General features: G+C 45.3%; 1 protein-coding gene across 2 annotated transcripts in view; it reads left to right on the forward strand.

Moving 5' to 3' along the window:
* Nucleotides 1–24197, forward strand: part of LOC125435056 (1-phosphatidylinositol 4,5-bisphosphate phosphodiesterase beta-1) — a 678436-nt gene that overhangs the window by 498907 nt on the left and 155332 nt on the right. For both annotated transcript variants that reach the window (XM_048501078.1, XM_048501071.1), the window contains 4 exons: nt 3763–3845; nt 6032–6116; nt 9850–10027; nt 23867–23937. In XM_048501078.1, the coding sequence (XP_048357035.1) occupies nt 3763–3845; nt 6032–6116; nt 9850–10027; nt 23867–23937 (417 nt within the window). The remainder of the gene's footprint in view (nt 1–3762; nt 3846–6031; nt 6117–9849; nt 10028–23866; nt 23938–24197) is intronic.

Here is a 24197-nt window from a genome sequence, read left to right on the forward strand (position 1 = left end):
CAACACAGATATGTGCATATGGCAGCTTTTCTAATTGTGTCACCATAGCCTTGCGGACATCCTCCTCAAAACAAAAACCAAAAAAAGGAAAAGTGACACATGTGCAGGATTGCTAGGCTAAACAAACTTTATTCGTTTACTTTTTACAGCGAAATCACACACAGATGAGCTGCAAGCAAAGGAAGCCTCCTTGGGGAATCTTCACAGACAATCTGCTGCAGCACACAAAATGGTGGGTGCAAGTGGAAGAATGAAGTAAGAGGTCTGGGTGAGAGAAATAAAGCATTTCTTGCCTACTGGCATTTGCTCAGTAGTCTGGAATTGTCTTTAAGCTGGGTTGGGGGGAAAAGATTGCTATTTCAGTGATTTTTAAAAAACCCGGGCTGAGAGAAAAACAATGGACTGAACTCATTTTGGGGAAGAGAGACATTTTATAATGTCCTAAAGACATTATATTTGTACTGTGCGGAATCCACCCCCTTTTACCCAGTAAAATGTCAAGGTTCTTTAGCAGAAAGAAAAGCGGTATAAAAATAAACATGGAGGGTATGCCTTTTTCTGTCTATAAGGAGCCCATTTAAAATCCCTCCACATTTCCAAATATATATTTATCTTCACTGCATGATGTAAGGGCTGTTTTCAGGTTCCCAGTTTTTTTTAAAAAAAGAATGTTTATTTATTTTACACATCTAAATAACACATAGATAGAAAGATAAAGAAAAGATCCCGATCTAACCCTCCTTCCCTATAATAATGCTACTAAATGAAAAGAAAAGAACGCATACACAAACACCTACACATATATATGGTGACTTCCAGCTACCTCACTAAGGATCCAAGCATAAATCTAACTCCTTGCTTATAATTAATGTCTACATTTTTTCCACTTTTTGTACTTCTTATAAAGTTGTCTTAATCCAATACGCTGTTTTCATTTAAGTCTCAAATCCTGCCGTTGTTTCTCTGTTTGTATATGCTTTCGATAAGTAGTCCGCAAAGGATTTCCAGTCTTTCAGAAAATTGTCTGTATTCTTGTCTTTTATAACCACCAGGTTCCCAGTTTTGAACAGGTTAATAATATCAATAGTCAGCCCACCATGAAGAGCGGAATCACTCTTCTGGTATGGCAGCGAAAGTTGAGGGATTGCTTATGAAGGAATGAGGTACCTTCAATATGAATACCCTGGAATGCTTCCCATTTTCCCAAGCGCTGAAAATTTCCACAGGCAGTGCTATATGGTTCATTTGACTGAAAGAACCGGGAGAAGTTAGTGGCTTTGTTAACATTTGCTTTACTAAGTGTATGCATATTGGAAGGAAATATTCTCCTTCAAACAGACAGCAGAATTGCTTACCTGCATTAGACTCTACAGTTCATCTCACACAGCTGTGCAAACATACAAACACACACACAGAGAGAAATTTCAGCAAACCCTGGCTGGAAATTTTCCCTTTGTAGTCTTTTTCTATCAGTCTCATGCATTCTGAAGTCCAACTGCAAACCAAACCTGGGGTACCTGTTAGATCTTGATCCTTAAAACAATAAACAGACTCTAGATTGCTGATCGGTCGTGTTTATTGGAAAGGTAATACAGAACCCAGCTTGCAAGAGGCCAGTTCATTCAGACCCGGCTTTTGCATCCCTCTTTATCCCAAGACTGTCCCCACTCCCATTTTCCCAAAGAATGTGAGAAAGAGTTACATTGGAACCTAAACGTGGCCCAAGGTCAGCAAAAGAAAGAGATAAGCCATCTGGCCTCCCGCCCCCATGGAGCAATGGAAACATCCTGCTTCCCATGGGAGGGCAGTGGTGTCAGGGACAAAACTAATTATCTATCATAAGAACATAAGAACAAGCCAGCTGGATCAGACCAGAGTCCGTCTAGTCCAGCTCTCTGCTACTCGCAGTGGCCCACCAGGTGCCTTTTGGAGCTCACATGCAGGATGTGAAAACAGTGGCCTTCTGCGGCTTTTGCTCCCGAGCACCTGGTCTGTTAAGGCATTTGCAATCTCAGATCAAAGAGGATCAAGATTGGTAGCCATAAATCGACTTCTCCTCCATAAATCTATCCAAGCCCCTTTTAAAGCTATCCAGGTTAGTGGCCATCACCACCTCCTATCAAGCGTGTGATACAGATCAAGGAAAGAATGTTCCATTCATGCGGTGGTTAGTTTAGCAGGCAAGGTACTAAAAGCAGTTACATTGGGGGGATGCATCTCAATCAACTAGATACGATTACCTTTTCTAGTTTATACGGCCCTCCCGGGGTTAGGAAAGTACCTCAATCAACCAGGTGCCATCCCTGACAGTATCAGACCTCAACCCAGTTGAAGAAGAATTCCCACCCACCTTGACTACCTATCTGGTAATTGTTCAGTCAAAACCAGTTCAAAGTAATCAAGAAAGCCCATATTCATAACAGTAAGAAGCACTGGAGGCGATGGAATTGCTTTCCCCCCCCATTATATAAACCATAAATACAGCATATTATTGAAGGCCAGAATCAACTGGCTGTTGTGAGTTTTCCAGGCTGCGTCTGGTACTTTTTTGCTCCTAACGTTTTGCCTGCATCTATGACAGATATCACGGCGAGATGCGTTATTCGTCATTGATGCTGTAATATTCGGCATAGATTCGTCATTTGCTGTGATATTCGGCATAGATTCATCATTTGCTGTGATATTCGGCATAGATTCGTCATTTGCTGTGCTATTCGGCACAGATGCAGGCGACACTTTAGGAGCAAAAACTACCAGGCTGCCTAGCCCGAAAAACCCACAGCAGCCACAAAAATGCAGCCTTTAGAAAAGTCCCCAGACATTGAACTTCAATTGACTTTGTACAATCTTTTGTCACATGCAGGCCAGACAACATGTTCGAGCGTATGAACAAGAGTAAAAGCTTTTTTAAAAAATCAGAAGTAAATCTCTCTTTTTTGTGATGTGAAAGAAAAGCTTGCAGACTGCACATGGCACTTTTAACTATGCAGAAAAATCTATGAAAGCCATAGCTTTAGGCATACAGGCCTGCCCTACAATACAGGCGAGCTGGTGGCTGTTCTCCCACGGCAAGGAACAAGCAGGGAATGAGTGAACATCCTAGTGTGTTTGAAGATGAGAGAGGAAAGCAAGCTGATAAGAAGCTCTTATCAGCAGTGGCATGCTTATTTTTTTTCTAAACCTTTTATTTCCGAACAAAAGAAACCCAAAACAAAGCACACCTCATCTGATTGTGTTTCTGGAAAGCTGTCGAGCTACATTTAAAAAATTGTTTTTATTTTACATGAAGATTTATATCCTGCCTTTCCGCTCCCTAGAACTTGCAAGGGTGAACAAATGAAAACAGTCAAATCAGTCTAGTGATCAGCAGTCTAGTGGTCAGTCAGTTAAAGCTGGCTGAATGCATATTGCTTAGTGCAGGGGTGTCCAATTGCCATGCTGGCAGAGGCTGATAGGAATCGTAGTCCATGAACATCTGGGGCATCAGAATTGGACACCCTGGCTTAGTGCAACCTTGGGCAAATGAAGTTGTTCTCACAGGGTACCCAGATGCCACCTATAAAGATGCCAAATGAGTGTCTCTAAGATCGGTGAGCAAAGTTCTGGCGGTGGAGTGACATGGAGAACATCTTCCTCAGATAAGCTGGTGGGAGAAGACGATCCCTCAGAATGACGGAAATGTTCTTTAAGGAAAGAGCATCTGTGCTCTTTAAGGAAAATTCATTTTCAGTGACTATTTTGATTTTCTTTTGTTCTTCCTAGGAAGTAATAGAAGCTATTGCTGAATGCGCATTTAAGACGTCACCGTTCCCCATCCTCCTTTCGTTTGAAAATCATGTTGATTCGTAAGTAATTTAAGAATAATATTAACTTTCAGTACAGAGCTTCATATTGTGGCGTATTGATGACGATTTAATCATGGCAAGCGTATTCAGTCCAAGGGAATGCATCAGAGGTAGGCAACATTTTTGGCCCAAGTGCTGGAAGCCATGCAGTATCTTCCTTCAAAGATGCTGGTTTGCAGGCAGAAAAAATGGCGGCTTAGGGTGGGGCACACGAGGGCTGTGCTGGATCGGACATGCTCAGAGCAAGTGAAGCTCCCACGGTGCTGCCACCATCTTGGGAATTTTGTCTTGGACTTCGTTGGTGGCTGAAGAGGTCTGAGGGGTCAGAGGATGGCTGGCATAAACCACCCCCCTGCCAGTTCTTCAGTGGCTTGGGCAGAAATCTGGCACTGAGTGCCAAGTGAATGGGCCTATGCCTGCATATGTGCCAGAAACATCTTACCCCTGCCATACTTTGAAAAGAATAGTGGAAATTGTTTGCTCACATATTAGTTTCAATCCAGGGCTTTTGTCGTCAGGAAGCACGTGTGTGTTCAAACTAGGATTCCCTTCACCTTTTAGAATAGATGTATCTTAATTCTCAGTAAGTCACAATCTGTTGTAAAAGCATCATAATTGACAGGCTTAAATCAAAATGCATGTTTTGGAAGGATGCTCTTGGCGCTGAATCTCCATCCAGTGGAAAGCATGTCCTTCTATGAGGCAAAGCTTGCCAAAAAACTATTTGTGTAAATAAACTCAGTGGAAAAGGAACGTGCTCAGCAGTTCGTTTAATTACCTTTAGCCATTGTGCGATTAAAAGGTCTGGAGTTGGACGGTCGGCCCAAACGCTGCAAAGTTACCCTTTCTCCACTTAAATTAATTTGCTGTGTTTGATAATAACTCACCCTGTCGAAAGAAACTTTTGGTTTTCCACCCATCAGTCAGAAACCATCACTAAAGCTGCTTCCTCCAGGAGCTTTTCCGATGGTACTGATGCAAGACAGTTTTATACTGTATTGTTATAAAGCAATATGGTTTTATAATTCACTGGCAGCCAAAAATTATGTTTCCTGTGACAGCTCTCCTCTGCATACAATTCTGCAAAGATATGTCATTAAAATGCATATACATTTAAAATTATATTTTCAGTATGTACAGTTGCTCCACCTAAATGAGCATGGTGAAGTTTTCATTTATCTCTCTTGCAGTCCAATGGTAGTTGTGAGTAACTTCAAGGAAAATGACATGGCCCACCCACCCTAGTGGAGGAAGGGGGAGGGGTGGCATGCAAGGGAGAGGAGGGAGGAAGGAAAATGACTAGAATAGGGAGCTTGCCCTCCCTTTGTTTTGTTTGATGGTGTCTCCTACTCTTGACACCCCTGACCCAGATAGTCTAAGCTAGCTTGATCCCATCAAAAGCTAAGCAGGGTTGGCCCTGCTTAGTATTTGGGTGGGAGACCTCCAAGGAAATTTGGGGTCGCTACGCAGAGGCAGGCAGATGTGTAGCTGCAATGGGGACATCCGGTGCAGCTTGACCCAGGTGTCGCCATTGCTATCATGTGTTGGGGGCGGGGCATTTCGGAAGCAAGCGGGCAGCCATTCCCCCTCCCTTCGTCACTGGAGGCAGGCAATGGCAAACCACCTCTGCTCATCTCGTGCCTTGGAAACTCTGAGGGGTCACCATAACTTGGCTGTGACTTGTTGACAGTTTTCACTGCCACTCCTGACCAGTTTAGTAAGATGTAATAGAGAATTGCAAAAGCTAAGATAGGAACTGGAAATATTCATATGAATGAAGAATACGGGAGTGGTGTGTGTGTATTTGTGTCTATATGAAGATCTCTTTTATCAGTCTCTTTTTATTAGTGTGAAGCTGTGACATTCATTCTCCTTCCTTAGTGTCTGTGACGGCTTCTCTGTGATTGAGGCAGGCTTGGGGTTTTTGTTTTGTTTTGTTTTGTTTACTGCCTCAAATGACCAAGGGCCTTTGTTGAGCTATTTAATGTAAAATCTCAGTGACGAGAGCTGTCACAGACGTCGAGATAATAGCATAGTGTTTCTAGATCACGGAGAACAATTTGCAATGATAGGATCAGAAAATTATACCTCTTCATCGAGTTAAAGGATATTAGATTTTCCATTATTTGCACTTCAAGCTTTATGAATAAGCCTCATTTAATGCTATACTTTCTCCCCCCTACTAGGCCCAAACAGCAGGCAAAAATGGCAGAATATTGCAGATTAATATTTGGCGACACTTTGATGATGGAGCCGCTGGAAAAATACCCGGTAAGTTTGATGGTTTCATCAAATAATTTTTTAAAAATGCATCTTTTGAGTTTTCACATGCAGTCTCTTACATGATTTTTTAAAAAAATTATAATATGCTTCAGGGGTTGTGGCCACCCCAACTACCACTCTACACCTTTATTTATCTGTGAGGTAAATTTTCCCACCTTTTGCCTTTTTGGGTCCCCCAGAACTGAGTAGCCTTTCTGATAGCATGTGGTGGTTTCAAGCTATAGTTCTAATATTGCCTTTTTCTTTCCAAAAAAATCCCCTTGAAAATGGCACTGGAGAAGTGAGGCAGGTTCAAACAGATTAAAAGGAAAAATTATTGAGCAATCAAAGATGGAATTACGGAGAAAACGACAGAAGAAAAAAGGAATTTTGGGGAAAGTTGAAATACATGTAGCTGTCCTATCAAATCTACATTAACCTTCCTACTTCAGCAACATTAAACACATCATTTATAACTGACTTAGCATACAAAATTACAATATTTGACATATTTATGGAATTTGAAAGGCATCAATGCCTTAGTTTTCTACAAGCAAAATTGCATGTATACCAAAGCCTTGAGAAAGTCCTGCAAGTTGATGCACCTTGAGCTGCCTTAGCTACAGGGACCTGCATTTTTATCTGACGTTTATCATGACATTTTTATCTGAAAAGTAGTGGGGGAAGGAGATAAACAGGAAATGCAAGATTTGCGGTGAATAACTTAAAATGCAGTATTTAATCAGGAAAAAGGGGTCACACAGAGGATCGGTAATAATGTCTGTATATCTACGATATAGTTCCAGCTAGATGCTGTCTTCTTCCTTCCATGGCTACTGGTTAAAGAGAGCTCAGTTCTCAATGAAACTTCCAGAGTTTTCCTTTGGATCTTTGGTGCAGCTTCTGATCTGTTCCCCCTTCCAGTCCACCAAGGTCGGGCAGTAAGCTACTTGTTACCCAGTCTATGGGTATTTGGGTCACAGTGGTTTGAAGAAGAAATGGGGAAAGTCAACCACAAGAGAAGAGTCAGGTCAAGAGGGCAACACAAGGTATGCAGGAATAGAGAAGCAACGAAAGCTCTGCATGCTGCCCTCACGAAGATTAACTGTCCTTCTAGGTCAGGGGTAGGGAACCTGCGGCTCTCCAGATGTTCAGGAACTACAATTCCCATCAGCCCCTACCAGCATGGCCAATTGGCCATGCTGGTAGGGGCTGATGGGAATTGTAGTTCCTGAACATCTGGAGAGCCGCAGGTTCCCTACCCCTGTTCTAGGTTGAGAGCCAGCGTGGTGTAGTGGTTAAGAGCAGGTGGATTTTTGGGCTAGTCACAGTTCTTTGGACCTCTCAGCCTCACCTACCTCACAAGGTGTCTGTTATGGGGAGAGGGAGGGAAAGGAGCTTGTAAGCCACCTTGAGTCTCCTTACGAAAGAGAAAGGTAGAGTATAAATCCAAATGCTTCTTCTTCAGGTGTAGAAATGCACCATCTATTCAAGACCTTCCTGTGTCTACAGCAAATCCACCTTGTCTTTAAAAGCATTATACTCGTTCTAAAAAGAGGAAGTATTTCAAAGGAGTGTCTTTCAGTACTCTCCCACATTTCCAGTTTTTCTGTCAGAAAAATTGAAAAAAGCTCCTGGGGGAAAAATGGTAAACATCCTGCAGTACCTGTAAGAAAATGGTCAGGTGAGAAGACCTACATTCCTAAATGAGCTTTGAAGACTCTTTTCCCCATCCAGTTAACTGCACATAACCTGCAAAGAAAATGAGAGAATAACATGTCGACAGTTGTGTTCTTGTGCTATAGAAGGATTCCAGGTATAGAAGATGTACAAAAATCCCTCACATAACTTGTCAAGGGTTCTCTGACAATGTGCTGCTATGGATCCATATAGTATCAGGCAGTGTAGTATAGTGGTTAAAGTATGAGGCTAATATTTGGGAGACCAGGGTTTGAATCTCTATCATGAAAGCTTACTGGGTGACTTTAGGCCAGTCATACACACCTAACTACTTCTCAGGGCTGTTTTGAGGATAAATTAAGAAAGGGAGAACATTGTCAACCACTCTGGATCACCATTGGGGAGAAAAGTGGCGTATAAATGGAGTAAATTGCAGTCATTTTCACGAGTATCTCATTATAATAACAATGTGCTAAGCAATGAAGGGTCTGGCCTACCTAGTAGGATTGCAGGGCTCGAGATGTGTCCTGGCTAGTTAACAGCATGTTGGAAGAAGGCAAAACTTGCAATTGTTGCTCCAGAATCCTAAATTCAGGCAGTGAAGAAGAACAGTTTGGATTTATACCCAGCTTTTCTCAATTGTGAAGCATCTCAAAGGGGCTCACAAACGCCTTTCCTTCTCCTCCCCACAACAGGCACCCTGTGAGGTAGGTGGGACTGAGAGAGTTCTGAGAGAACTGTGACTGGCCCAAGGTCACCCAGAAGGCATCATGTTTGGAGTGTCTTTCAACTAAACTGGAAACAAACCTGGTTCACCAAATTAGAGTCCATCTGTCTTAACCACTACACTGCACTATCTGTCAGGGAGAAGTGGTAATGTTATCCTGAGCAGATGTACACAAAATGCTGGTCTGTGCCCAACCATATATGCACAGAAAACACATGGAGTTTTCCAGTATTCCTCTATCCCAGGGGTAGGGAACCTGCGGCTCTCCAGATGTTCAGGAACTACAATTCCCATCAGCCTCTGTCAGCATGGCCAATTGGCCATGCTGGTAGGGGCTGATGGGAATTGTAGTTCCTGAACATCTGGAGAGCCGCAGGTTCCCTACCCCTGCTCTATCCTCATGCAGACCATTCTGACCCTGGAAAGGCACCCATGTTAAGGTAGGCTACCGTAAGGGGAAGGAACTGAGATTCCTCAGTTAAGCTGCACATCCAGGAATGACACAAGAACTTATCCATCCTCACCTTAGGGCTGTGCGCAATTCCTCCAATGATGGGAATGATCTCCCTGAGGGCCAGAAGAGCGGCATAAACTGAGAAGAGTACAGGAAGAAAACTACATGTTCTGGGCACAGGTGTTTGCATACGAGTTTCCCTAAGTTGATCCAAGGGTCTTCCTTGAACTCAAGAAACAAAGAGTGTGAGCATCGCCAGTTTAGTTGAAAGACAGCACAGGGATAAATCCACTGGAAGAATTCTCTGTTCCCCCACCCAGATCAGTGGGGGGGGGGAGCTGAGGAAGGGAACAGGACTGTATAGGCCCGTGGTGGCGAACCTTTGGCACTCCAGATGTCATGGACTACAATTCCCATCAGCCCCTGCCAGCATGGCCAATTGGTCATGCTGGCAAGGGCTGATGGGAATTGTAGTCCATAACATCTGGAGTGCCAAAGGTTCGCCACCACTGGTATAGGCTCATGCCGCAAGGGCCATGAGAGCATGGATAAACCCAAGATGACTGTAGAAAGGGCTACATGATGTCACTTGCCCACATCAAAATGTATCATCACTACGTAGGTGATGACATTGAACAAGTTGTGCTACTAGGACAGGAGTCTGCAACCTGCGGTTCTCCAGATGTTCATGGACTACAATTCCCATCAGCCCCTGCCAGCATGGCCTAGTGGCAGGGCTGATGGGAATTGTAATCCATGAACATCTGGAGAGCCACAGGTTGCAGACCCCTGTACTAGAAGAAGGGGTGGTAATACAAGGGGGAAAGAAGGCAGATACTGTTCCCCATCCTCTCTACTGCCAATGTCCTTTATTTTATCAGCTCGAACGTGGCGTTCCCCTTCCAAGCCCAGCTGACCTGATGTACAAAATCCTCGTGAAGAATAAAAAAAAGTCCCATAAGTCTGCAGACGGCAGTGCTAAGAAGAAGCTCTTGGAACAGGCTTCAAATGCATGTAGCGATGCCTCGAGTGGGTTTGAGCCCTCATCTCCTGGAGCAGGTAAAAGTCTGCGTACACTTATGCACAAGCAGTGGACCCAGAACGACTTACAAGGGGGCATCTCGTTTCCACTTCTCTCATTATTCCCTCTTTCCCTTCCCTGAAAGCCCCCTAGCCTCCTCACTTTTCTTGTTTCCTTCTCATCCTCCCGCCAAAGCCAGACTACCTTTATCTGCCCCCACCCCTGCCTCCAGCTTTTCCTCCTTCCCTTGGGGAAATTCTGTGTAACTGCTGCATTCAAGCAGGTCTCAGTTGCACAGTGGGGAGCTCACAAGGATTTGTGTGGGCATCCCCTGACATTTCCCCCCTCCTGACACTTATTTCCTCTTTTAATCCTCTTGCCAGCCCCCTATCCACACCTGTCCCTACTTCCTTCTTGCCTTCCCACCCACTCACCAACCTATTCTTTATCTGCCTGGATTCTTCAGTTATATTTATTTCCTCTAATGCCGTGCTTCTCTACAATGGGAACCCAAAGCAGCTTACATCATTGACCCCTCCTCCATTTTACTGTCATAGCAACCCTGTGAGAAAGGTTAACCTGTGTGTGTGTGTGTCTGTCTGTCTGTGAATCTCTTACCACTATACCACACTGGCTATCTTGGGGTTGCTTCAGCTGAATAGTTGCAAGCTGCTCAGTTTCAGAGTCATGCTGGTTGGGTGGTATCAAGTCACCCATATTTGTTGCCAGGCCCAGGCCCAGGCCCAATCAGTCATCCCTTAAAGACAAAAAAAATTCTGGAGAGGGCCCTCTTCCCTCACCTTGCCTTATACTGATAGAAACCGAGGCTTGAAGGCTGTCTATACTGTTCTGGTTGCCTGGCAACCGCCGTTGAAAGCTTTCATTTCTTAAAGCTCCAGATGATTCTTCTACAATTCAGGAAGGTATAACCTTTCAGTTTATTTATTCATTTTAATTTCAGATTTTTCTGCAAACCTGGGGCTTTCCTTCAGTTTGTGGAATAATCTGTCTTGTCTGTCCATGACCCCATGCGCCAGATTTAAGTCTCTGCAGATGGGCCAGGTTGAGAAATATATGTTCTGTAAACATTAAAGGATCTGTCTTGTCTGTGGCAGACAAAAGCCCCCAGAAAAGAAGGTTAGGAGCCTCAAAATCAGCCACCCACTTCAGGATGAGTGTGAAAGTTGCAGTGCAAAATTGAAAGATATTGGAATATCCTGAACCAGGTCATCTTCACAGCTCCCCCCCTTCCCCCACATACTATGTGCACTGGAAGCTAAGACTCTCTGTTTCTGAGAGACATAACTCATCAGCAAATAAAGTTGGGCATTTGTAAATTGGCTACCAGCTTCAGAATGGTGATGAAAGTTTTAGTGCCAGAGCCAAGGGAATTGAAACATCCGTGCCCATAACCAACCCCTTCCCCTCAATGCTATTTGCCACAACATTAAGAGCATAAGAAAGGGCCTGCTGGATCAGGCCAGAGTCCATATAGTCCAGCACTCTGCCACTCGCAGTGGCCCACCAGGTGTCTTTGGGAGCTCACATGCAGGATGTGAAAGCAGTGGCCTTCTGCTGCTGCTGCTGCTCCCGAGCACCTGGTCTGTTAAGGCATTTGCAATCTCAGATCAAGGAGGATCAAGATTGGTCGCCATAGATCAACTTCTCCTCCATAAATCTGCCCAAGCCCTTTTTAAAGCTATAATTCCCTACCTTTCTCCCGCAGCCACCTCCCTCCCCCCCTCAACCATAATGGAACAGAAGAACCCAAGAGAAAATGGTAACTACTACTAATTGTTGCACTATGGAAACCAAAACCATATGCCTGATTAGTTAAAGTTATAACTTACAACGTCTTGTCAAGAAATTCCTAAAAATTACTTGTTGTGGGCTTTGCAAGATTATTCAGCGCTGCTTTAAGACTAATCAGCCCTTGTGCAAATAATTTATTATTTTTACTTATTATTGGATTTTATAGACTGCCCAACCCCAAAGGGCTCTGGATGGTGTACAATAAAATACAAATTATAAACATTAAAATCCCTTAAAACACAATAGCAGCATTATGATAAAACCCATTTTAACCTAGCAATGACGTCCGATCCCAAGGCCTGAAGGGGACCAGCGATGCCAAAAAATAGAGATGTAATACAGGGCAGTGCTGAAGATGGTATAAAATCTAGTGCGGGAGCATCAAAAGGGGGCAGGCAATCCACGGCCAGCCTCCCCAAAAGCCCGGCGGAACAACTCAGTTTTGCAGGCCCTGCGGAACTCACCAAGGTCCTGCAGGGCCCTGACAGTAGATGGAAGAGTGTTCCACCTGGCTGGGGCCAGGGCCATAAAAGCCCTGGCCCGGGTAGAGGCCAGCCACGCCATTAAGGGGTGGGGGTCTACCAGTAAATTAGCCTCTGCAGGTTGCCGAGGCCTACTTGGGACATATGGGGTAAGATGGTCATCAAGGTCCTTTCTCAGCGCTGCTGGTGCTGATGCTAAAAGACAGTATCCCCTTTGGGGATCGGGCAGTATAGAAATTGAATTAATAATAATAATAATAATAATAATAATAATAATAATAATAATAATAATAATAATAATAATAATAATAATAATAAAGGTATGAGGGCCCCAGGCTGCGAAGGGCCTTAAAGGTTAATACCAACACCTTGAAGATGATCTGGAATTCCGGATACAAACAATATTGTAAAAGACCAGAGGTGGGATCCAGCAGGTTCTCACAGGTTCCCGAGAGGAGGTTACTAATTATTTGTGTGTGCCGAGAGGGGGTTACTAATTGGTGATTTTGCCACATGATTTTTGCCTTAGTTACGCCCCTCCTCTCAGCAGTAGCGCGCAGAACTTGAAGCAATCTAGCAGGAGGTGCACCGGTGTGCGTGGCAGCCTGCGCTTGCGTGCATTCGTTTCCCGCCCAAGGATCGGCGCAGCGGCTGCGTCCTTGCCACAGCCCCACCCAGCAATGCCCCGCCCCGGGATGCCCGGCCATGCCCCGTCGTGCCCCACCCAGCCCCATTGGTGCTACGCCACAGTTTGAATCCCACCACCATGGGAACCTGTTACTAAAATTTTTGGATCCCACCACTGTAAAAGACCCATGTATTTTTCAGCTTAAATGAATTTTTAGAAATGTTATATCCCCTCCCTCCCCAACAGATTTCCAAAGGTAAATTTGGGAGCAATGTCTGCAGCAGGAGCAGGGAAGTCTCCAGTACCCCAGGGAAAACCTGTCTTCTGTCTCCAGTCTGGGAGGGGGGTGCAATTACAGTCATGCCCTGGGTGCCATTTTATCTAGCTATGCCCCTGCACACAAGTTGGCAGTTGCCCTCCCTGGTGTAGGAACAATCCACAGCGCAAATCCTCCCAGTTTCCTGCTCAGCATTTCTCAACCTGTGGCTGAACCTCTGCGTCCTGCGAGAGAACGAGACGGAGCCATGATCCCTGTCTGATTAATGCTAAAGCGTGCGGCTCCCCGCAGTCTGTTTCCATGACAGCAGCATCCTTCTTAACATGTCATACGTACCAATATTTTTTTTCTCAGTTTCTCACTTGTTAGCTTCCATTCAAAAGCTTGTCAAGAGATACTGGCTTTTAGCATCAGCACCAGCAGCGCTGAGAAACCCCTCGCAACGCAAGATCAATGTCAGCCGGGACGTTTGAAGTCTACCATAGAGAGTTCTCTTTCTTCTCCCCGCTCCCCACCAAAATCTGTCCTTTTGTGGAGTCTTGATATTTCAAGGCACGAGAGACTGGGAAAAGGTTTGCTTCTTTGTTTCGGAGGAAGAACTTCCTGTGAAGTATTCCTTGGGCTTCTAATATTGTTTTATTCCTGTCAGCTGCACTCCCCATCAACCAGAGAAGGTGGATGCTAAAGCAATGAATGTGAAGGCGTACTAGAGATAATGACTAACAGGAACTTCCACATCTAGAGGCAGTAAATCTCCCAGTACCCAGCTTGGAAGCAACATCTTTGTGGCCCCTTCCGCACTTTTATTTATTTATATTTATTTATGTGTTCGATTTATAGGCCGCCTCACCCCCGAAGGGCTCGAGGCGGCTCACAATATGGCTGTTCACAATGACAGCAAATAAATACAAATACAAAAATATAACTTAACCCCATTAGAATCTAATAGCAGCAATTACTTTAAATGAATAGAAGTTAAAACAACAAAAGTTGTTAAAAACAGGCGCCCCGATCCAAAGGCCAGAGAGGGAGGGGGAAAGGCAGGGCCCGAGATGGGAATCAGGCCCAGCCAAGATGGAAGACAGGCAGCCTCAGTGGGGGGCAGTAGGGTCACAGCTAGCCCCCCCCCCCAAGGCCCGGTGGAATAGCTCTGTCTTATAGACCCTTGGAACTCACCAAGGTCCCGCAGGGCCCGGACAGCTGGAGGTAGAGCTTTCCACCAGGCAGGGGCCAGAGCTGTAAAGGCCCTGGCCCGGGTCGAGGCCAGCCACATTGTCGCGGGGCCAGGGGTCTCCAGCAGTTCTGCCGCTGCTGAACGCAGCGGCCTATGCGGGACATAAGGGGTGATGTGGTCCCACAGGTATGAGGGCCCCATGCCGCGTAAGGTCTTAAAGGTCAATACCAACACCTTGAAAACGATCTGGAACTCCACTGCTTTGAAAAGTTGCAGAATAAGGCACTTTCAATCCACTTTCAATGCACTTTGAAGCTGTGCGGAATAGTAAAATCCACTTGTGAAAGTGGAGTGACAGTGCATTATTCTGCATGTGCGGAAGGGTCCCGTGAGACCTTGAGCCCCATCCAAAGACAGGACCCCCAAATCCACTGGCAGATTTGCCCTCCTCAGGACACTTACTCTGGTGGAGGGGCAATCCTGCCGGTGTGCGGCCACTCCCCCCCCCCCACTCCAGTGCTGGAACATGGTGCTGAGCATTGCACCAGTGTCCACTGGCCCCTGCTACCAGCACAGCAGAGGTGAGCCAGGGGCATGGCCAGGTGACGGGCAATTCTATCAACTCTATTTAAAAAGAGATTGCTGGGAACAATCTCTGCTTTGAAAAGTTGCACTCAGTCAGTCATAGACAGCCCCACAAGGCCGCTTCATACCTTTTTTTCTTTCAGTGTCCACCTGTTGCTCTTTGGGAGTCACGAGGATAGAAGTAAGAATGAAATGAATGAACTGAGATATTCATAGCCACAGATGGCTGATGCTTGTTCAGTCGCTGAGCTGCGGGTTGTTAATGACTTCAGTTTTGCAAGCCTCCTTCCGGGGTTCTTCATCAGTCATGCCTTGTTTCATGGGGTCTTCAGATGGAGGCTTGTTTCCAAATAAAAGCTTAAGATAGCAACCGTTCGCACGCAGGCTTCTTCTGCTAGATGATCTTTATTATTCCATTCTGACAGCCATTGAATCTTGCGCCACCAAGAAGAAGAAGAAGAATGTTTTATTGCAGCACCAGGCCGTTTAAAAGAACTCTACGTGTAACCTAAGATACACGCAGACAGTATAGACTCATAAATTAAAATAGCCAGTAAAAATTATTTTAAACTGTTTTACAGATTGTAAGAATGCCTTACCAAGAGCCTGAATGTTTCCCTGGTAATATTTTGTGCTTGCTTCACCAACTGTAAAGGGAGTTTGTTTAAATAATGTTGAAGAGAAGAAGAAGAGTTGGATTTCTATCCCCCCTTTCTCTCCTGTAGGAGACTCAAAGGGGCTTACAAACTCCTTTCCCTTCCCCCCTCACAACAGACACCCTGTGAGGTGGGTGGCGTTGAGAGAGCTCCAAAGAACTGTGACTAGCCCAAGGTCACCCAGCTGGCGTGTGTGGGAGTGTACAGGCTAATCTGAATTCCCCAGAGAAGCCTCCGCAGCTCAGGCGGCAGAGCGGGGAATCAAACTTGGTTCCTCCAGATTAGAGTACACCTGCTCTTAACCACTACGCCACTGCTGCTAATCATGACTCATCATGCTAATCATGACATTATGGTTTTGCTTGAATGTTGTGTCAAAACCGTATCATGCAAACATCAGTCTTCCTTGTTCATAGAAATGTTCTAAGCTTGTTGTAAACCACCCAGAGCCCTTTGGGGATTGGGCAGGGGATATATAAACAAACAAACAAACAAACAAACAAACAAATAAATAAAAGTTGTGCAAGTAGTGCACAAATTTCGGAGCTTTTTAAAACATGCAAGAAAACGATGTACTTAGCTCTAATGTATTTATCGTTAACAAGTTTGGAAGAGTAGCCAAAACAGTCTGTTGTTGCAAAATTACATGCTGAATTGGATGGCCCAGGCTAGCTTAATCTTGTCCCGTCTCAAAAGCTAAGCAGGTTTGGCCCTGGTTAGTATTTGGATGGGAGACCACCAGGGAATACTAGGGGCTCTCTGCTGAGGCAAGCGAAGCAAACGACCTGTGAACATCCCTTAACTTGAAAAAAACCTACGGGATGCCATCAGTTAGCTGTGTCTTCATAACCCACAGTAAAACCATTGGCCAGCGGAAAGTCCCATTGAGGGTGACAGCTTACACCCCCCCCCTTTTTTTTTTTGCTTGTGTAAGGCCAATTACCCACTGCAGGGTGTTCCCCACCCTTGCCCCACTCTGGCACGAAAAGTTGTGCCAGAACTGCTCTCACTTTCCCCGTGGAAAGCGAGAAGCTCACGCAGGGCAAGAGGAAGCATGCTGGGACAAGATTCCTTACCCAATGCACTTCCGGTCCCACCGTGTGCCGGAGCGTCAGTGGATAATCGGCCTGTTTCCAGAAAAGTGGGCACTCCTGGGCTAAAAGGACGCTGGAAGCTGACTGAAGTTGGTTTCGCCCCTGAAACCCCCCCCCCCTGCCGCCAAAAAAAAACTATCCATGTTAGCACGTACTCCTGCAACAGAGAAGCCCCAGTGAATTTAGCAGCTCCTGGGTTCAGACACTATGCAGCAAGCAGCACCTTGCTGTTGGCATAACAGCCCCTCCACCAGTGTATTTGCCCCTGAGCCAGCGTGGTGTAGTTAAGAGCAGGTGCACTCTAATCTGGAGAGCCGGGTTTGATTCTCCACTCTGCCACTTGAGCTGTGGCGACTTATCTGGTGAACCAGATTAGCTTGTGCATCAACACCTGCCAGTTGGGTGACCTTAGGCTAGTCGCAGTTCTTCGGAGCTCTCTCAGCCCCACCCGCCTCACAGGGTGTTTATGGAGGGGAAGGGGGGGAGAAGGGAAAGGAGATTGTAAACTTTTTTGAGTCTCCTTACAGGTGAGAAGGGGAGGTATAAATCCAAACTCCTACTCCTACTCCTCCTTCTTCTTCCTCCTTCCCTCCTCCTCCTCCCGCCCCCTTTGGATTGTACTCTCAAAGACTAATAGAATTAATTCTGGCATAAGCTTTAGTGAATCACAGCTCTCTTCCTCAGAACCCCTTGCCAAAATAAACTGTGTTAGTTGTTTAGGCTCTACCAAACTCCAATTTGATTTTAAGAAATACATATCCTATTGCTCTTCAAATTTACCCCCCGTTCTCTGCTTTTGGCTATTTTATCTACCGGACACTGTCAGAATGTTATCTCTTGTAAATGGATGCGACTTGAGAGAAAATGGGAAATCTACATTCAGTTGAAGTAGAAGATTCTTTGGCTCTGAACAGTGATTAATGTATGTCTGACATAATATCTAATAATAGTCTGGCATGAACACGAACACTTTAATTTAGCAGGGCAGGGCATTCTAAGCTATTCAGATTTAAGCAGCTGTCGTTAAGATAACTTTGTGTCAGTTTTGATACTGGGGATGAACAAATCCCATCCCTTGATTTCCAAGGATTTATTTCCATGATCTTTGGTAATATAAGAATGCTATAGCATGTCCCTGCTTTATAGGAATGGCAAGCATCTACCACATATATGGTATAATGCATTCCCCAGTGTGGATGCTGTCTGTTTATTTCAGATATGTATCCCTTATTTTATGCACCTGGCTAGCTTTTAAGAAGAGTTCATACATCTGAAGGCTGATGATTTCACATTTCTTACTGCAAAGTAAATGGGATAGAACAGTGATGGCAAACCTTTTTGAGACCGAGTGCCCAAATTGCAATCCAAACCCCACTTATTTATCACAAAATGCCAACCTGGCAATTTAACCTGAATGCTGAGATTTTAGTTTAGAAAAAAACGGTTGGCTCCCTCTTCCTCCGCCCCACCCGCTCAAGCAGGAGCCAGCCTGGTCTAGCCTCCAGCAAGTCCTGCGCGCACCGCTCTGTGCCTCTCCAGAATCTCTGCCTCCTCTGCGCCCCCCCCCCATCTTGGGCAGCAGCCACTTCGAGCACAGGTACCAGGCCCACCAGCCGAGTCCTCCCTGCTCACCGCGGTGCGCGCACGTCATGCTCAGTGGCCCAGGCCAGCCTAGATGTGTGTGTAGGGGGGAGTGATTTTCAGCGTCCCCACATGACGAACTCTGTGTGTGCGTGCCCACAGAGAGGGCTTTGAGTGCCACCTCCGGCACCCGTGCCATAGGTTCACCATCACTGGGACAGAATCAAACAGATGGATTTGGGATACTAACCACACTAACAGAAGATTTATATAAACATAACCTGCTGAATTTTTAATGCCATAAAAAAAGAAGGGATCTAATGCTGCTTTGGACTTTTAAAACCATTTTTAAAGATTTTTTTCCAAACTAACTCAGTTGTCTTCACTGGGTGGAGTGGAGAGGACCCTTACTCCAAACATCATAAACCAGTGATGGGGAAATCTTTTGGTCTTGGCATTTCAAAAATTTGGAAAAGCCTAACTTTACTCTGCTACCGTCCCCCCCACCACCTCACACAACAAAAGAGAAATAATTCTTTGAATATTCATCTATTTTAAAAATGCAGTCCCGTCAAATAATGACAAAAATGACTCCGACAGACAGAGAGATTGTCAGATTCCCCGTTCAGACAATAAATCAGGGATGGCGAACCTTTTTGAGACCGAGTGCCCAGACTGCAACCCAGAACCCACTTATTTATCACAAAGTGCCAACAGGGCAATTTAACCTGAATGCTGAGGTTTTAGTTTAGAAAAAACGGTTGGCTCTGAGGCGTGCGTTACTTGGGAGTAAGCTTGGTGGTAGTTGGCTTTGCTTTGAAGCAGCTATGCAACTCTTCCAACGGGTGAATCATGACCCTAGGAGGGTTTACGCAGAAGCAAGCCCCATTGCCAGCAACCGAGCTTACTCCCAGGTAAAGGATCACGCTTTAGTTCTTTGCATGAAAATCAGTGGGGTTTAACAGCTCTTAACAGTATAGGGTTACCTATACTGCTTCCCCAAAACTAGGTCTTAGGTTTAATGCTAGTAAACAAGCCCAGTGGCCCAGGCCAGCCTAGATGTGTGTGTGTGTGTGGGGGGATTTCCCCCCCACATGATGAACTCTGTTTGTGCGTGCTCACAGAGAGGGCTCTGAGTGCCACCTCTGGCACCTGTGCCATAGGTTCGCCATCACTGCAATAAATCACTTGATTGGTTCAAGGCTTTTATTGAAGACATGTCAGGAACATAGAAAGAGAGTTCTGGCAAAAACCGCACCAAACTCTCGATAATATGAGTGCAAGGCCCCCACACCCACACGAGAACAAACAGTTCACATTGTCCAGTCTGGAGTCTCGTCTCAGCCGCAGAACTTCAAGGCCACAGCTAGAAGTGATAAAACAGCACCTGCAAAAGTGAATCCCCCCCCCCACACACACAAACAACTGCCCCATCATGACAGAGATTAGTTGTTGTCAGGTGTTGGTGAACGCTGGCACGCCACCCAAAATATCCCGGCATGGTACCTTTGACACGCGGGTCGTAAGTTCACCATCACTGTCCTAAACCTTTCCTTGATGCATTGCTTAAAAAAATAGCTTCCCCGCAGCACCATCTCACTGTCTGCCGGATACACATCATGGCATCATCTCTACAGATTTTTAGGAGAAGATACGAAAAAAAGTTCTGTTTCAGAGAGCATTTGATGAATCGAGAGTGAAGGGCTGTCAATACGGAAGCAGCCGTGATTTGACTTGTCTGTTCTGGTTGCTCGGCTGGATTTTTGTGGTTTCTTGTTAATTGCTTGTTATTGAACGTTGCTTGTTTTGATGGTCGCCATCCACGCCAGGTGGCAGATCCTTTGCAGGCCACCTTTGTAGGCAGCTTACACACGAGTAATGTGAACAGATCCACACGCTGCTCACCAGCCAGAACCAAAACACTGTTCTAATAGGGAGGTGGGGTAGCGGTGAGTGTGTGGAAACCAACCATCATTGAGAGATTTGCTCCTACGCCGCAGGTGGTTCTTCTGGGATTTGGTGCTTTGTTTGTTTACTTTATTTCTAGCCCACTCTTCTCACTGAGACTCAAGGTAAGCTATAGAGTACAAACAATGTACTCATACATTACAGGACATCCAGTGAACGCTGTCTATAGTACAGAATTCATAGACACTGTGAATAACAAACCAACTAAGGCAAGGTATGCTATAAACAACGTAGAAAGGTAGAGGACAGTAAAAGCAAGACCGTACCCGGAATAATCACTGCCATGGTTCTACAACCCATTTTAAAGGCACCTTCTTGGACTAGTTCCATTCCGGTACAACTCTAAACAGCCCTCCTCAACATTACTATTTTGTACATTCTGTAGAATGTTTGAAACAGAGCTTTCTTCTTCTTTTTTTTTTAAAAAAAGATGCAGTGCATATGGACAAGGTTGCATTGATTTCCACCAATTTTCCTGTCAGGAATTGAGAGGTACTGGTGCTTGATACGTGTGAGTACCACCTCAAAACAAGCCCAGACGCGTGGGAGTATTCCTGACCTCCCAAGGCAGGTTGTACCATAAAGAGGGGAGTCACCTCGGAGAATATGCAAGGACAGCTGCCCGTCTTACCCATTTGTAAGGTAGAACCTTAAGAAGGCTTTGCTTAAATGCACCAAGTTGTCACAGTCATACTGATATTTGTCTCCTAAGGCCATTTAAGACTCTGGAGGTGATAAGTTTCACCTTGAACTGGGCACTGTCAATGACGGGTCCCCAACGGAATCTGTTTCTACCGTTGCTGGATAAGCCACAGTGTGGATACACCCAGTGGTGCGACCCAAAAATTTTAGTAACAGGTTCCCATGGTGGTGGGATTCAAACTGTGGTGTAGCGCCAATGGGGCTGGGCGGGGCACAACGGGGACGTGGTCGGGCATTCCTGGGTGGGGCTGTGGCAAGGACGCAGCCACTGTACCGGTCCTTGGGCAGGAAACGAATGCACGCAGGCGCAGGCTGCCACGCACGCCGGTGCACCTCCTGCTAGACTGCTTCAAGTTCTGCGTGCTACAGTTGAGGAGGAGGAGGGGCGTAACTAAGGCAAAAATCACGTGACAAAATCACCAATTAGTAACCCCCTCTCAGCACACACAAATAATTAGTAACCTACTCTCAGGAACCTGTGAGAACCTGCTGGATCCCACCTCTGGATACACCCCTTAGGCTGTCCCAGACCTTCCGCATGGATTTGACTGCTTAGATCTTCTAACAATAGATTCATATTGGAACAGACCTCAAGGAACATCCACCTCTCCCTTCTCACGTGAGGTGTCCTTAGGCTTAACAAGAACTTCTTGCTAATAGAATTTGAAAACCTCCAGGAAAAGAAACCACACAGTTTCTCAGCACAACATGTTCAGCTGCCCTCACCTGGTGATGCATAGCAAGTGCTTCCGATTCCAATTTCAAATACCCTTCAGTGAATCTTCAGTCTATTATTATTGGGGAGAGGAAATGCCCTTTGGCTGTCATTGTACTACACCCTCTCCTCCCCCCGAATTTGTTCCTTTTAAATTTCCCCCCGTACATTCCCTGTAAATATTCCCCAAAGTATATCTTGTGGCGTAGTGGCTAAGAGCAGACTAAGCATCAGTGGCGTAGTGGCTAAGAGCAGGTGCATTCTGATCTGGAGGAACCAGGTTTGATTCCCACCTCTGCCGCCTGAGCTGTGGAGGCTTATCTGGGGAATTCAGATTAGCCTGTGCACTCCCACACACGCCAGCTGGGTGACCTTGGGCTAGTCACAGCTTCTCAAAGCTCTCTCAGCCCCACCCACCTCACAGGGTGCTTGTTGTGAGGGGGGAAGGGCAAGGAGATTGTCAGCCCCTTTGTGTCTCCTACAGGAGAGAAAGGGGGGATATAAATCCAAAACTCTTCTTCTCTTCTTCTTCCCAGTTACTTTCCTTTCTGCAACCAACACAGAAGCAGAAAACAGCCGTACAATTTCATATTTTCCCCACTGATTTTTCACAAGGTTTACAAACACTGTTCTATATTTTTTTTGGTTGGCTAAAATGCTTGAAAATTGCTCTCGAGATTCCTGCCACCCCTCTTCTGTGCAACAGGAACTTAACTGTGCAAATCTTTCTTCACGTGTTCTTCGCTCCGATTCTTCATTCCGTTTGCCCCAAATGGAATCCTTCTCACTGTAGGCAGCAAAGTACTCCTGCTAAATTTCACCAAGGAGAACTGTCGAGTTGCTTCCTGCTTTTAGTACTTTATTCGTAAGATTGATGTGCTACCCTTCTGCTTGAAAAAAGCACTCTGGGGCCCCTTCTACACATGCAGAATAAGGCACTTTCAATCCACTTTCAATGCACTTTGCAGCTGGATTTTAATCTGCGAAATAGCAAAATCCACTTGCAAACCATTATGAAGGTGGGTTGAAAGTGCATTATTCAGCACGTGTGGAAGGGGCCTGGGTAGCTTAAAAGAGGAAAATGGAACATTAACATCAGGTAGATAGCAAAAAAAAAAAATAACCGTTAAAACTAATAAGAATGAAATGACAGCGTGGATGAAACCAAGTGAACAACCACATTTACCTTAAAATGCTGAGATCCTGAAAAGTAGCCATAATGCAAAAACAAAACATTGATATTGAATAAAACACTCCTAAAACAGAACTTGGGGTGGAGGAAGCAACCCTGTGTGTGTGTGTGTGTGATTGTGTGTGTGTGTCATTTACAGTGCAATTCTAAAGACTAACTCTGCTTTGGCTTGCACATAGCATTTCTCAAAGACCCTCTTTTTTTCCCCATGGGACAAGTCCCACAGGACTCGAGCAGAGAACTGGAGTATCAGGTTCAAATCCCCTAAATATTTGGATGCTTATGTCTCCATCTATTTTTGAACCCGTGAAGCTGCCTTATGCTAAAGTAGACAGTCATTCAAAAAGACAGTCTTTGCTTGCAGTCTAGAATCTGGCTGTAAATAACAGTTTATGCATGCCGGGTATAAATCATGTTCTGTGTGGCTTCCTCTGTAGCAACCAGTCTATCTCTGGCCCCTTCCGCACCTGCAGAACAATGCACTTTCAATCCACTTTCACAACTGTTTGCAAGTGGATTTTGCTCTTCCGCACAGTAAAAATCCAGCTGCAAAGTGCATTGAAAGTGGATTGAAAGTGCATTATTCTGCATGTTCGGACCTCTGTGTGAGAGTTTATTTTCTGCTCTGTTGGGTAATGTGAGCATCTTACGGTTACATCTTATCCATATGTGGGAGGTATTTGGGCTCCTTGACTAGAAAAATTGTTTGGAAAATAGCTAACAACATTATTGTGCCTCTCACACCTACTACAGAACCATAGTACTGGAGGCAGCGGTGGGATTCAGCTGGTTCGCACCACTTCGGCAGAACCAGTTGTTCAAATGGCACTTGTAAACAACCTGTTGTTAAATTATTTGAATCCCACCACTGGAACCGGTTGTTAAATTATTTGACACTGACTGGAGTTGAAGCTTCTCTGGGTGTGGTGGTAATAAAACTGGTGGGCCGAGAATGTACTTTCTCTCTCATACTCTGTGCTGACTTTTCTTGTTCCCATTAAAATATTGCAGGAGAGGCGGAGATAGAGAGCGATGACGATGACGATGACGACGACGATGGCAAAAAATCTTCAATGGAAGAAGTAAGGAATTAATTGTTTTCCGATCACACCTTATCTTGGCAGGACTCTGAAAGTCTGTGTTTGTGTTTTTGCCTGTATTACAAAGTGCGGCACTGCCCTCTTGTGGATACCGAGGACTAACACTGGGTTGTAAACTTTAGACCAGAGGCGTCAGACCGTTTTGTTATGAGGGCTGGGTGGGATTCAGATAATTTAACAACCGGTTCTGGTGGTGGGATTCAAAGAATTTAACGCCGTTTTAACAACCGGTTCTGCCGAAG

The sequence above is a fragment of the Sphaerodactylus townsendi genome, linkage group LG01 (genome assembly GCF_021028975.2).
Source record: "Sphaerodactylus townsendi isolate TG3544 linkage group LG01, MPM_Stown_v2.3, whole genome shotgun sequence".
NCBI lineage: Eukaryota > Metazoa > Chordata > Lepidosauria > Squamata > Sphaerodactylidae > Sphaerodactylus > Sphaerodactylus townsendi.